This window comes from Lithobates pipiens, unplaced genomic scaffold, assembly GCF_037356315.1.
Source record: "Lithobates pipiens isolate NorthernLeopardFrog02 unplaced genomic scaffold, aLitPip1_a1.2 Scaffold_1, whole genome shotgun sequence".
Lineage (NCBI taxonomy): Eukaryota > Metazoa > Chordata > Amphibia > Anura > Ranidae > Lithobates > Lithobates pipiens.
In genome coordinates, this window is record NW_027507685.1 from 65,058,474 (window position 1) to 65,073,701 (window position 15,228).

The following is a 15,228-nucleotide window of genomic DNA, read 5'->3' on the forward strand; positions in this document are numbered from 1 at the left end:
GTTCGTAGATTACGTTGTTTTCCTCCAACCTGTCCCGGATTCTAGCCATCATCTTTTCCATGAGTTCTACGTCTTTAATCCTGGAGTATAGGGCCTCTTGGGATGGGGGTGACTTGCTCTTCCAATTGAGAGGTATTAGACACTGGGCTGCTGTAAGGATATGTCTAAGCAGTGTCTTATATGGTTTAACTATTTTTGGTTGAAAGAGGCCGGGCAGGAAAAATGTAGGTGTCATCGGTATTGGTAACTCAAAGAGGCGGGTTAGTAGCTGTCGGGTCAGACTCCAGAACGGGGCTATGAGAGGACATGTCCAGTATATATTGAAGAGAGAGCCTCTGTCTTGCTGGCAGCGCCAGCATCGATTGGAGGTGGAGGGATATATTTTATGGAGCACAGCTGGGGTCTGGTACCAAAAAAAAGAGGATTTTATACAAGTTTTCTTTGTAGAGAGTACATAGGGAAGTTTTGACCACTTGTCTCCAGACCGCCTGCCATGCTTCCAATGTAACCTCTGCTCCCAGCTCTCTCTCCCATAGTACCATATATCCATGTTTACCCCATGTTGGGATTGGGTACACATTTAGGATCCGGTATATGTCTGAGATCAGTCCTCTACGGTGTCGCCCCTCTAGTATGATCTGTTCGAATGGGGAGAGTGGAGAAATTGTAGGTGCGGGGCTATAGTTTGGGCGAAATGTCTGAACTGTAGGTAACTATAGAACATCTGTCATGGCAGTTCATGGCAAAGCTCGGAGAATGTCAGCAGCCTACGAGTTCTAGGGTCCACTATATGGCCGAGGTGGAATAAGTTCCGTGAGGAATTCATCAGGGAGCATTCAGATTTAAGCTCACATTCGTGGGAGAGTTTGCTCCACAGCTGACGGAGCTGGGACATCAATTCCAACAGTCGGCTGGGATCCACCGCCACATTCGTGTTCCATAGGAGGCTGTTTGGGTGTGCTGGGGCTAACCAGATTTTTTCTATCTCTGACCATTTACTGTAAGATCTCTGGGGGAACCATGAGACTATTGCACGTAGCTGGGCTGCTTGATAGTACTTAACGAAGTAAAGGAATGCCAGTGCTGTCTGTACGTGATGCTGTCATGACAGAGCAGGGTATCCTATGTTTTTTTTTTAAAGTTCCAGACATATCTCAGAGTGTCCCTCTAAAGTTTATGTAAATGAGCATACGGGATTGGGATGGGCAATGAATGGGACAGGTAAAGGAGCTTCGGAAGAATAACCACTTTAATGGATGTAATCCGCCCTAAAAGGGAGATGTGATGGGTTTTCCGTTTTTGGATAAGTTCCCTAATCGTCCGATATAGAGGGGGGAAATTGTCTTGGTATAGGGTATTGAAGGACGGGGTGATAGAGACCCCCAGGTATTTGAGGAAAGTACTCTCCTACTTATAGGGGAATGTTGACTGTAGGTGATTAACCTCGTCTTTTATAACGTGAATTGGGAGGGCCGCTGATTTGGAAGTGTTTGTTTTATAGCCCGAGAGCACCCCATAGATGTCTAATTCGGCGTGGAGGTTGGGTAGGGAGATCCTAGGCTGGGTCAGAGTGAGGATGATGTCATCTGCAAATAGAGATATTTTAAATACCCTGCCTCTGACTGAGATCCCCTGAATGTCTGGGTTACCCCTAATGGCCGCCGCCAGGGGTTCTACGCATAGTGCAAATAGCAGGGGGGAAAGCGGACACCCCTGGCGGGTGCCATTAGCAATTGGGACGGTTGATGATATGGTGAAGGGGGTTTTAACTTGTGAGGAGGGGCTGGTGAAGAGGTTCTGTACTGCCTGCAAGAAGGGTCCCTTAAAGCCCATGTGGCGTAACGTGGCTATCGTGAAGGGCCAGCTTAGGCAATCAAACGCCTTTACCACGTCTAAACTCAGGATCAGAGATTCTGAGTTATCTCTGTTGGCTACATCAGTGGGGTCTATGACTTTTCTGGTGTTGTCTCCTGCTTGTCGCAGGGGGACAAAGTCCACCTGGTCCTTGTGTATCAGGGTAGGGAGGATTGTGTTCAGTCGGCTTGAGAGGATTTTCGTGAATATTTTTAAATCTGAGTTAAGTAGGGCTATGGGCCTATAACCCGTCAACTTTGTATTCCTGTCTGTGTCCCTGTTGTAGATTTTCCTTTACTTTCTCTCTGTTGGAACCTTTGCAACTGTGACAATAAATGATATGATATTTCTCTAACAGTGCCCCAGATAGCAGTAAAAACCCCACAAGGGTTCTTAACCTTCCTTACTATTATCCACCGAAAAAATGTCTGTACATACACTTTATATTTATAGTACTCTCTGCTCATTAAAGATTTTCAGTGTTTATAGCTACTAGATTATGCTACATATGTAGTGACATGTTATACTGGGCACAACTATTTAAAGTGTAACTCCAGGTTTTAGTAAACATATGGAGAACCTGTCCATGCTGTATGAACTGTATGTAGCCTCTGCTTCATACAGATTTACAGCGCTGTGTTCTGGCAGCAGGATGGGAACTTTCCGTCATGCTCCTGGAAGAAGATCAAGCCGGGTTGAGCACTGGTCAGCCATTCGCAAGAAACTTTATATTTTCTAAATGAATACAAGGCTTCCTTTGTTTTACTGATGCGAATGATGTCACCATCTGTGTCTCAGTGAATCCGAGGAAGCCTTGTATTTACAAAGCTTCCTTCTAAATGGCTGAGCAGTGTTCAGCCCATCTCAATTTTAATCCAGGAGAGGGACGTGTCCTGCTGCCAGAACTCAGCACTGTATACTATACTATACTGTAGGTAGCGGGGGCCACATAGAGTTCATACAGCTCTGATAGCTGCTGCATGTGTTAGTAAAGGAAATAGTTTATTTAAAGCATAAGTTTACCTTTTGGTATTATGTTACCCCCGTATTTAGAGTGCAACATGTTACCTAAGAGCTCCTGCCTGCACTCCTCCGATCACCTGCTGTCATAGTTTAAAAAAGCTATTTGTGAATGAATGAACACTGCCACTGCGATATATATATATATATATATATATATATATATATATATATATATATATATATATATATATATATATATATATATATTATAAATTTTATTAAATGCAGGCAAAAAAATTATATAGATCATTATTAGGGTTGTCTCGATACCACTTTTTTTAAGACCGATTTACAAGTAGGGATACTTTTTTTTTTTTTCAAGTACTCGCCAATACCGATCACTGATACTTTTTTATTTTTTATTTTTTTTTATGTCATGTGACAGTCTGATGGGGACTGATAGGTGGCACTGACAGGTGACTGGCACTGAAATTCAGCAATAAATGACAGGAGGAAAGGATTTATTTTGAAATGCTATGCTACGCCACCCATCTTGGTACACCCAGCACTCTGCCGCAGTAAGTAGCAGCAGACAGCTTGTTACATCCAGCCCGAACTATATGGGCTGGGTGTAACAAAATGTCCACTGCTGGCTTACTAGAGCTGAGTGCAGGGTGTAACAAGGTGGGCGTTGGGATGTTACGCCTCTGACGGTGACCGAATGTGATGGCTCCGGTCACTGATCCTGATGCGGCTGCGCCCTGCAACACTGCCAGCTTACCTAGCTAGTTCCACTGCAGGTGAGGACTCTCTCTCTCTCCACCCACCGACCAGGTATCAGATAAGGCATCTGGAGCATTTGTGCGAGTACAAGTACTCACACAAATGCTTGGTACCGATGCTAATATCCATATCGGGACAACCCTAAAATATATTATAAATAAAATGATACACAGTTGTGCTCATAAGTTTACATACCCTGGCAAAATTTATGATTTATTGCCTGTTTTTCAGAGAATATGAATAACACAAGAGGATGGACTTTATAGGCACAACACTAAATACATAGTTTTGTAAAAATAAATAAATAAGTATATACATTTATTTATTTACAGAAACATATGAAACTATTTTAAAAACATTGACTATCCACAATTGTGCCTTGAAGCATACAACACATCCCAGCCAACCCTAACCACTCTTTGTGGCGGTTACACAGCAGAGCCCTGCAAGAGATGTTCATCACTGATGATTCCATATGAAAACAATAACAGATGAATATTGGAGATGTGTGAATAGTGTGGGATCCCCTACATTTCCAGAGATATCATGAAAGTTTTCTAAAATATCCTGAACGGTTTCTTTTCTTTTCCCTGCTGGCTATGCAATTAACCCTCAATCACCATAAGTTTCCTGTGTATTCGTTATTTCACAGACTTGCTAGGAATTCATCTGATGAGAGATCCCCGCACCTCTGACTGCGCTGCGGACTTTGGTCCTTTCTCTACTTTTTTGACTACAATAATATGTCCTAAGCTCCCGAAGAAGCGTTTTTGAGTACGCTGAGCCGAACCATGACATACCTCCTCTCCTAAATTACGTTACTACATCAAATTCTTGGAGAGTGACCTTTGGTTTTCTCACTACTAAGTATTCTAGTTTTCTATGATACATAGGTGGTGTGTTGTATGCTTCAAGGCACATTTGTGGATAGTTATATCATTTAAAATTGTTTTTCATATGTTTTTGTAAATAAATACATTTATATATTTTTTTACAAAACTATGTATTTAGCGTTGCGCCTGTAAAGTCCATCATCCAAAAACCTCTTTTCCAAATATAATATATCGGGATGTGGCATATGTTTACTCATTTCTCGTATCCACAGTACCACTCTGTGATGATACGATTTAAATTTATCCACAAATAACACAAAAACTTTTCTTTCACTCATGGTTAGTGTTTGGCCAAAGCCATTTATTATCAATCAACTGTGCTTACTCTTTTTAAATCATCACAACAGAAACTACCCAAATGACCCTGATCAAAAGTTTACATACCCCAGTTCGTAATACCGTGTAATACCCTGCCCCCTTTAACATCAATGACATCTTGAAGTCTTTTGTGGTAATTGTGGATGAGGCTCTTTATCTTCTCATATAGAAAAGCTGCCCATTCCTCTTGGCAAAAAAGCCTCCAGTTCCTGTAAATTCTTGGGCTATCTTGCATGAACTGCACATTTGAGATCTCCCCAGAGTGGTAAATGGTTATTCCTGTGCTGCTCACTAGTTAGAACTATTTAATTGAATAGCTGCATACACCGATATGGACCAAACCGTGTCCAATAGGAAGAATTTTTGAGGGAAGTTGGTGTGAATAGCGCGACACCAACCTCCCCAGAGTGGTTCAATGATATTAAGGTCCGGAGACTGAGATGGCCACTCCAGAACCTTCACTTTATTCTGCTGTAGCCAATGACAAGTTGGCTTGGCCTTGACATTCATGTTGGAATGTCCAAGTACATCCCATGCGTAGCTTCCTGGCTGATGAATGCAAATGTTCCTCCAGTATTTTTTGATAACATACTGCATTCATCTTGCCATCAATTTTGACCAAATTTCCTGTGCCTTTGTAGCTCATATATCCCCAAAACATTAGGAATCCAACTCACAGTAGGAATGGTGTACCTTTTCATCATAGGCCTTGTTAACTCCTCTGCAAACGAAGTGTTTATGGTTGTGGCCAAAAAGCTCAATTTTGGTCTCATAACTCCAAATGACTTTGTGCCAGAAGGTTTGAGGCTTGTCTCTGCGCTGTTTGGTGTATTGTAAGTGGGATACTTTGTGACATTTGCGTAGTAATGGCTTTCTTCTGGCGACTCTACCATGCAGCCCATCTTTCTTCAAATGCCTCCTTATTGTACATCTTGAAACACCCACACCACATGTTTTAAGAGAGTCCTGTCATTCACCTGAAGTTATTTGTGGGTTTTTCTTTGCATCCCGAACAATTTTTTTCCTGGCAGTGGCTGAAATTTTAGTTGGTCTACCTGACCATGATTTGGTTTCAACAGAAACCCTAATTTTCCACTTCTTAAATAGAGTTTGAATACTGCTGATTGGCATTCTCAATTCTTCGGATATCTTTTTATATTCCTTTTCCTGTTTTATACAGTTCGACTAGCTTTTTCCCACAGATCCTTTGCCAATTCTTTTGCTTTCCCCATGACTCAGAATCCATAAACGTCAGTGCAGCACTGGATGAAAGATGGAAGGGTCTGTCAGGAGTCCAGGAACTCATTGACCTTTTATACACACACACTAATTACAAGCAAACAGATCGCAGGTGAGGATGGTTACCTTTTAATAGCCATTCAACCCCCTTTGTGTCAACTTGTGTGCATGTTATCAGGCCAAAATCACCAGGGTATGTAAACTTTTGATCAGGGTCATTTGGGTAGTTTCTCTTGTCCTTATGATTTAAAAAGAGTAAACACAGTTGATTGATAATAAATGGTTTCAGCCAAATATTAACCATGAGTGTAAGATGGTTTTTGTGTTATCATTCATATTCTCTGAAAAATGGCCAAGAAATCATAAATTCTGCCAGGGTATGTAAACTTATGAGCACAACTGTATATATTATATTTTTTTTTTTTGTAAATTTTTAGCTTTTAAATTTCAGCAAAACAATTAGTTATGCTTTAATACTAACCATCATTTTGTATGGAAACTAGCTATTTGCCTATATTCACGCTGTAAGGTCACATTCACACAATATTATTAAAATGCAGAGAAGTTGCATTTACAAACGTTATACTTCTCAGGACACGTCCTTGTATTTACATTTATCTGTGTTTACATGTGTTCAGAGTATCTAATCTGCCCCTGGGAGCACAGATTTCTGTAGTAACCTGAACGCATTTAAACGCGCAGCGTACAGTGGGAATTATATAATTTAAAATCTTTACATGTGTTTAGAAAAATCCAATAAATTGCAAGTATGTCACTGCCTGTGTGGATAAGGGCTAAACCAGTGGTTCTGGATGTTCAGTTTGACCCATAAGCATGAGGAATTTTATTTTTATGTCCCCATTTCTTAATTCTTTTAGCTTTTAGTAAATTTGAGAGTTGGGCATATCCTCTCATGTATCCACAAAGAAAACCTTGCTTATTGCCATAAATTTTTTCCAGGAATGGGCAGAATTTGGTGGATTTTACATACGTGGAGAATGTAGTACATGGTCACATTTTGGCAGCAGAATATCTACAAAAAGACTCTCCTTTATGTGGAAAGGTAAGTATTGCAGGATTTGCCTATTGTATTTAACTTTTGTATGTTTTACTTTTCAATGTAATATTAATATAGCTCCAGTCAAAAAGTCTGTAAAGCCAGACATCGATGGTTCGAATCTCGTTCGGTTCAGCAGGGGCCAAGATTCGACCCATCTATTGGCAGGTTGGTTGTACCCAAGTCGACAGCCAGCCTGTCAGATATTTTACATGCGATTACTGCTGGCGGCTAATGGTTGCTAGCAGTAATATTGTGCTCTGCAGGCCAGGAAGACTTCCTGCCGACACAACACATTAACGCTGCAGGAGCAATTTTTTCTTTTCTTTCCTCAACCCCCCCCCCCCCATATCAACACCAACTGTGTTGATGGCAAATCAAGCAATTTTCTTCCGTGGTGGAAGGAAAAAAAAATCACATAGTCTATGGGTTGCTTAAGGTCTTTATTGTTCAAGTCCCCAGGGAGGAAATTTTTCATTCAATTCCTGTAGTGTTAGCCCTTGTACACACAGTCGGAGATTCCGTCGGAATGTGTCCGACTGTGTGTGGTATGCATCGGACTGTTTCCGTCAGAATATCCGTCGGACCAAATTTTCCAACTTGCCGGAAATATTTTCCGACAAAATGCTCCGATCGGACATACTCCGATCACGTCTAGAGAATTCCGATCGGAGAAAGTGCCAAGCATGCTCAGATCAAATTCCTACATCAAAGCTATTGGCTACTAGCGTGAACGTAGTCCCATCGTAACGAAATAACGTCATCACGTTCTGAACGATCGGATTTTCCGACAACTTCATCCGGCCGTGTGTATACAACAGTTTCGGATAAAATCCGACGGCTTTGGTTGTCGGAATCTCCGATCGTGTGTACAAGGGCTTAGTGGGACAGGAAGTTAAACAGTGGAAAGAAAAGCACTCCAATTAGTAGAGTAGGTAAGGGTTATAACCTCTTGTCCCAGTGCCCAGACTATGGGCATTAAAGTACAGGCATACCCCACTTTTAAGTACACAATGGGGTTTATTTACTAAAGCTGGAAAGTGCAAAATCAGGCTCACTTCTGCATAGAAACCAATGAGCTTCTAACCCCAGCTTGTTCAATTAAGCTTTGGTAATAAAACCTGGAAGCTCATTGATTTCTATGCAGAAGTGAGCCTGATTTTGCACTTTCTTTAGTAAATAAACCCCATTGTTTACTTAAAAGTGGGGTATGCCTGTATTACTTTTTTACTATTACTTTATCACCCTGATATCTGCTTGTACGGTCAAGAAATTCATCCTCAAATTTCACAATGGAAAGCTAAACTTTTAGTCCATTTCTAACAGTTTACAAATACCAGGTATTTGTTACATTATATGGCTGACAGGCTGCTAAGATTCTGCTTTGCATAGAAAATAAAGTTGTGATTTCCGTCCCTCTATTTTGAAGATTAATTTCTCGACAGTGCCTATAGCTAAAAAGGTGGATGAGGGCTTGTTTAAAGTTTAAAAGCCTTTACATCTTTTTTGGATATATAATAGGTGTAATTTTAGTGTTCATTGTCTGGGCACAGGCTCACTTTAACCTAAAAAAAAAAAAAGAGACTCATATTCTGATGTTAATCTTATAGTTTTTTCCCCACTCTTCATGTAGTAGGAGGTTAGACTAGAAGATAGAAAGGCATGACAGCGGTTTCCCAGGATACAAATGCAGCTGTAAAAAGGAAATTAAAATCCACAGTATGATAATGTAATGCAGATACTTACATTTCAGATATGCTTAGGAAAACAGAAATTGCATTCCCCAGCAGATATAATACTATTTAATGTAAACAATGTGAGGGGAATTTATTAAGGCTGGAACAGCTGTGCGTCTCAACCAAAGAGCTTCTAGCTTTTATTTTGAAAGCTTAAAGTGGAAGTAAACTCATCGATTTAAACAGTTAAAAAAAAAAGGCATGCTGGGAATGCTAACTGCACATTGGCTGTGCTCTCAGCCAAACTATCAAACCATCCAATGGCTGGTGTCATAACGAATCACATGTGCAGCACCATAGCAGTTGAAGATTAAACAGAGGCAAAGATGACAGCTTCCTTGGCTGAAAACGATAGGGGAGTTTACTTCCACTTTAACTGAACAAGCTGAAGCTAGAAGCTAATTGGTTAATATGCAGGGTTACTGTGTGTGTGTGTGTGTGTGTGTGTGTGTGTTTTTTGTTTGTTTTTTTAATTTTCTTCTTCTTTTATTAGGCCTACCATATCACGAACGATGAACCCCTCCCATTTTGGACATTTATTTCCCGCGTACTGACTGGCCTGAATTACGATGCCCCCAAGTACAAGATTCCTTATTGGCTAGCTTACTACCTTGCTTTGTTTTTGTCCTTTTTGGTGTTCATTCTTAGTCCAGTTATCAAAATCAAGCCAACATTTACACCAATGAGAGTGGCACTGGCTGGAACCTACCACTATTACAGCTGTGAGCGGGCCAAGAAAGACATGGCATACAAACCAGTGGTCAGCCTAGACCAGGCCATTGAGAGAACTGTTCAGAGTTATCCACATTTGAGAAGAGTAAGCTAGGTTTCAGTTACCTGCTGCCTTTGAGATTTTCTAATTTAATTCATCATATGCAGCATTTAGTTCTGTTTATCATTTTTTAACAAGTGTCTCAATACACTTGGTCACACACTGGCTGAATATTTGATGCAAAAAAAGGATTTCATGTGCCGCTCACAGTCACCAAAATGAGGCTCTATCAATGAACAAAGTGCTAGATAAGCATAATCTGCACAATTTAGTGTAGGGTGGGTTGCCCTAATGGGTTGCTTTGGGGAACATTAGGTATCACAGAAACCAGGGCATTTGGCATATCACAGATATTGGAGCTTAAAGAGACACTGGGGGTTATTTACCAAATGCAAATTCACTTTGCACTACAAGTGCACTGGAAGTGCAGTTTCTGTAAATCTGAGGGGTAGATCTGAAATGAGGGAAAGCTCTGCTGATTTAATCATCAAATCATGTGCAAACTAAAATGCTGTGTGTGTTTTTTTTTTTTTTTTTTTTTTTTTTTATTCATTACATGTCCCCCTCGCATCTACAACAACTGCACTTCCAAGTGCACTTGCAATGCAAAATGGATTTTCCGTTCGTAAATAACCACCACTGTCGCCTTGCCCCGACATGAAAAAAAACTCGCCTTTCTAGTGATCTACCACCACTTCTTCCTATTTTGGAGTCGCAACCAAAATACCCAAAGTTTTCTGGTGTTGGAGCTCAGATGCATTGTTGATGTTGCCCCCTCGTCCTTGTGACGGTATGTGGGTCTAGTAATTGGCCTCTTGGCCCAGGGACTGCATCATGGAAGGAGGTCACATGATCCCTCCATAACCAGAAGCACCAGGTATTTTGCAGTGCCAACCACAGAAGAAGGAGCACTGAAGAGGAGTATTAAATGGTACAGGGGGATAAGGGGGTTTACACAGACCCTTACTTTGCTCCGTATTGCAAGGTGACAGTGAGGGTTATTTTACTAAAAGCAAATCCACTTTGCACTACAAGTGCACTTGGAAGTGCAGTCATTGTAGATCTGAGGGGGACATGCACGAAAAAAAAAATGCACTTTAGCTTGCACATGATTGGATAATAAAATCAGAAGAGCTTCCCTTCATTTCAGATCTACCCCTTAGATTTATAGCGACTGCACTTCCAAGTGCAATTTTAAGTGCACTTGCTTGCACTTGTAGTGCAAAGTGGATTTGTCTTTTGTAAATAACCCCCAATATCTCTTTAAAGGATACCTGTGTCAAAATATGGAGGCCAGCTGCTTACCTCCCATCCAAAAAGGCTAGCTGCCTGGCTGTTATACTGATCTATCTGCTTCAGTACTTCCTGATTTACTAACCTTAAACAAGTGTGGCGGAGCTCGGACTTTGATGGCTGCATTTATGTTCCGGATCAGGGACTCGGCAAGTACTGAAGTCAGAGAAACAGTATTGATTCCAGACACGTAGCAATTTCAGACAGGGGTCAACAAGGACAGCTCGCATGTATCCCTCACTGTAAGTGAGCCTGACCCTGAAAGTTCCCTCAGTTTCAATATACATAAACAGTGTAGCGCTGCCTGTCATATGATACAAAACCAAAAAGCATTGTTCAGTATAGTTGATAAATCAGAAATAAAAATAAATCATTTTACGCCATGTAGCCCAAATTTCACTCTGCTCTAAAACATTCAGGTACATTTTATTCTAGCCTCGCAACATCTTTGTGACTTAAGGCTGGCTTTACATTATAAAATGTTGTACAATTTTAATTTAGATTTACCAAAACCATATAATGCGGGGTCAAACCTAAACACTTTCCATTTGTATGCCACCAGGTAGGCCCTTGCACTACATCATTGAAGGTAAATCTAAAGGAAATTGAATAATAAAATAGTATAATGCATGACCAGTTTATGTCAAATAGAGCACTACCTACAAGATTGCACTTCATCCCCAGCACTATGGTGGACATAAAGATCTATGGTCACAATATTAAAGCGGAACTAAAATCAGGAATCTATTCGCCTCCACCTTCCAATGATGCAGTGGTTTAATCCCTTGCCATCCGCTGTGATTTTCTCCCTGGTGCCGGGTTTACAGACGCTTGATTGGCTGACAGGACTAATGTCATCCCACGCATGCCCATATGGAAGTCGGTCATTCCGGCACAGCTGAAAAGTTCCAGAAATGCATGCGCAGTTCAGTGTACATTCAATAGAAAACTGTGAGCAGGTTGGTAGGTATGTATTATTGCAGAATAAAGCATGGCATGTCTCTTCTGCAATAAGGAGCTGTCTGCTGCCAGTTTTCTAAAGCCCCATACACACTATCAGATTTTCTTCTGATTTTTTTCCTTTGGATTTACCAAAACCATATAATATGAGGTCAAACCTTGGGAGTTTCAATTTGTATGCAATCAGGCAGGCCCTTGCACTACATGTTTTTTTGTACATCTGAAGACAAAAATCAGCAGAAAATCTGATAGTGTGTATCGGGCTTAAGAGTTAGGTTTAGTTTTGCTTTATTTGGGTCCTATTTAAAAAAATAAAAAAAAATAAATTAGAACCACATATGCTTGCTGTGACAAAGCAATGACAGGCTATTTAATCCTCAGATGTCCACTATCTGTATATTAACATTATCAGACACAATTCCACAAGCCATGAGAACCGGAATTACCTTCCTTTTGAAAACCAGGAATGCACCTCTGTTCCAGAACTTCAACTAGCAATGATGACCCGATCCTCATGCTTCATTATCACATAATCATCATGACAAACAACCATGGTGATCACAGTGGTTTGTTTATAAACAAACTTCCATCTAGAGCTGTCAGTGACTGTAGTCACAATACTATCGCTGAAAATGGCAGATCTCCGGAAAGGCCTGGTTCACACCTTTTTGCATTTTTTTAGTGCATTTTCAGTTTTACAGTCCATTTAACATGGTCTCCTATGGGTCACGTTCACATCTGTGCATTTTAGCAAAAGGGCCGGGAACTTGTTTTTGGTTCTTTAGACTTCAATGGATCAAAAAAGCATATTAAAAAATGCACCTGGAATATGCAAACTGCAACCTGCATAGGTGTGACCTAGGCCCTAGAGTTAACCAATGCATACTGACACTGCTACATTTGGCCTGGGGCATTTAAGCTTTAGGCCTCTTTCACACTGGGGTGGGAGAGGCATCGGCGGTAAAACTGCGCTATTTTTAGTGCCATTTTACCATCGTTTTAGCGGTGGTATTCGGCTGCTAGCGAGGTGGTTTTAATCCCTGCTAGCGGCCGAAAAAGGGTTAAAACCGCCCGCACTTTCACACTGGAGACACAGCAGCGGCTGTTTCAGGGCGCTTAGCAGGCGCTATTTTTAGCACTGTAACGCCTGAAAAGCGCTCCAGTGTCAAAGGGGCCTTGGTGAGCTCTGATTATGAAGGGCCTAAAAGCCACTGCAGCTTTATCAGACAGAAAATGAACTCCTTGATAAATTACGGTGAACAAACAATGAAAAGCAAAGTTCTAGAAGTAATAAAATAGATGGCACCCCTTGCAGAAATTTCCTAGCGATTTGGCATAGATCGGTCCTTTAATAAAAAAAACAGAGGTTTGAACAGTGGGGTTAAACATTCCTTTCACCACATGAGCATTCCACAGTACGTACATAGACTTGCCTAATACAGTTTACCTGTCAAGAAAGCCATTTGAGGGTGTCATTCTGTTAGAACGTTCAATTACTTTTATCAATTTTGATATGAGGTTTCAAAAGGGAGAGATGATCCTTCTTTACTGGGCAAAGCGCCAGGTTTGCTTAAAGGAAACCCGTGCCAAGAGAAGAGATCATGAAGGTTGCTATTGCTGAGTTATGAAAATTCCAGTTGCCTGGCTGTCATTCTGGTCTAATGTCTTCAAAATGTTCTCAGTTGTTGTTAAACGATGCAAATAAGATCCGTCTTCACTGGCTGCATGCTTGTACAAGGTAATTTACTCAGAAAGCACTTAATGTCCATCTATAGGTTCCTGTTTGTTTGTCAAATGTGTAATAAAAGGGCATTGCCAAGACAAAACCAGGCAGGCTGAACCATACGAAATCAAACCGTTCCTCCATCCATGCCAAACAACGTGGATGGTGGAAATTCAACTCTGAGCTGTAATATACAAACAGCCACAGCACCCACAACTGTCTGACTACCCTTATGCCCTGTACACCCAGTCAGAAATTCCAACTGAAAACGTCTGATCGGATTATGTTGTCGGAAAATCCGATTGTGTGTAGGCTCTATCGGACTTTTTCCGTTGGAAAGTCAGATGGAAAAAGTTTGAGAGCTGGATCTAAAATTTTCCGACAACAAAATCCAATCGGACTTTTTCAGATCGTTTGTAGAGAATTACGACGGACAAAGTGCCACGCATACTCAGAATAAATTACCAGACAAAAGCTATTGGCTACTAGCCTCTACGTAGTCCCCTCCTTCAGAACGATCGGATTTTCCAACAACTTTGTCCACCCGTGTGTATGCAACACAAGTTTCGGCAAAAATCCGTCGGAAAAAAAATCAGATTTTGTGGTCAGAATGTCCGACCGTGCGTACAAGGCATAACACTGATTGCATCTGATAGAATGCAGTCTCTTGGGGTGATTTACTAAAACTGGTGCACACAGAATCTGTTCATAGTAACCAATCGGCTTCTAGCTTCAGCTTGTTCAGTTAAGCTTTGGCAATTAGGCCTGGTTCACACCTATGCATTTTTTTTAATGCATTTTCAGTTTTGCAGAAACACTCTACGGTCCATTTCATATGGTTTCCTATGGGTCACGTTCACATCTGTGAATCTTATGGAAAGGGCCAGGGACCAGCAGGTTGTGTTTTTGGTTCCATAGACTTCAATGGATCGAAAATGTGTAATGAAAAATTCAAAAGGCACCTGGAACTGGAATATGCATCAGCTGCAACCTGCATAGGTGTGAACCAGGCCTAACAGAAGCTGATTGGTTACTATGTTCAACACCAGATTCGGTGTGCGCCAGTTTTAGTAAATCACCTCCACTGTTCAGACTATAATTTTCCAAGTGGCACCTTCAATTTATCCTTGGAGCTTTGTATGGCCAACATAAACCTGTTACTTTGCCTAGTAAGGAAAAAGTTCACTTTGAGTGTAAATAATTGTTCATATCAATGTTGCTGCATCATCCATTGGCTGTTCACATTGAGTATTAGATTTCCTATTATACAGAAAGTGACTTCTGCTGTGTTACTTCATCATTCCTCAGCTGTATATGTTCATACTAATTAATGTTCTTAATTATTGTAAAGAAAACAATTGTTATTAAACAGTTTCTTGAAATGTTTTTTTTCCATTTGAAGTATTATTTATCTTCGCTCCGCCAGCATATTGTATATCTGGGGCAGCAGGGTGGGTGGGCCATAGGCCGCGTACACACGGGCGGACTGTATGGCGTACTTAGTCCGTCGAAACACATTTCAGCGGACAGTCCGCTCGTGTGTGGGCTTCAGCTGACTTTTTCAGCGTGCAGTCTGGCGTACTAAGTATTTCGGATTTTTCGAAATTCTGTCCGTCGTACTTTGGTTTCAGCGGACA

General features: G+C 41.0%; 1 protein-coding gene across 2 annotated transcripts in view; it reads left to right on the forward strand.

Moving 5' to 3' along the window:
* Positions 1-14,977, forward strand: part of NSDHL (NAD(P) dependent 3-beta-hydroxysteroid dehydrogenase NSDHL) — a 41,574-nt gene extending 26,597 nt beyond the window's left edge. For both annotated transcript variants that reach the window (XM_077450234.1, XM_077450239.1), the window contains exons 7-8: positions 7,011-7,113; positions 9,337-14,977. In XM_077450234.1, the coding sequence (XP_077306360.1) occupies positions 7,011-7,113; positions 9,337-9,669 (436 nt within the window). In that variant the 3' untranslated portion in view covers positions 9,670-14,977. The remainder of the gene's footprint in view (positions 1-7,010; positions 7,114-9,336) is intronic.
* The last annotated feature ends 251 nt before the right edge of the window (positions 14,978-15,228 follow it).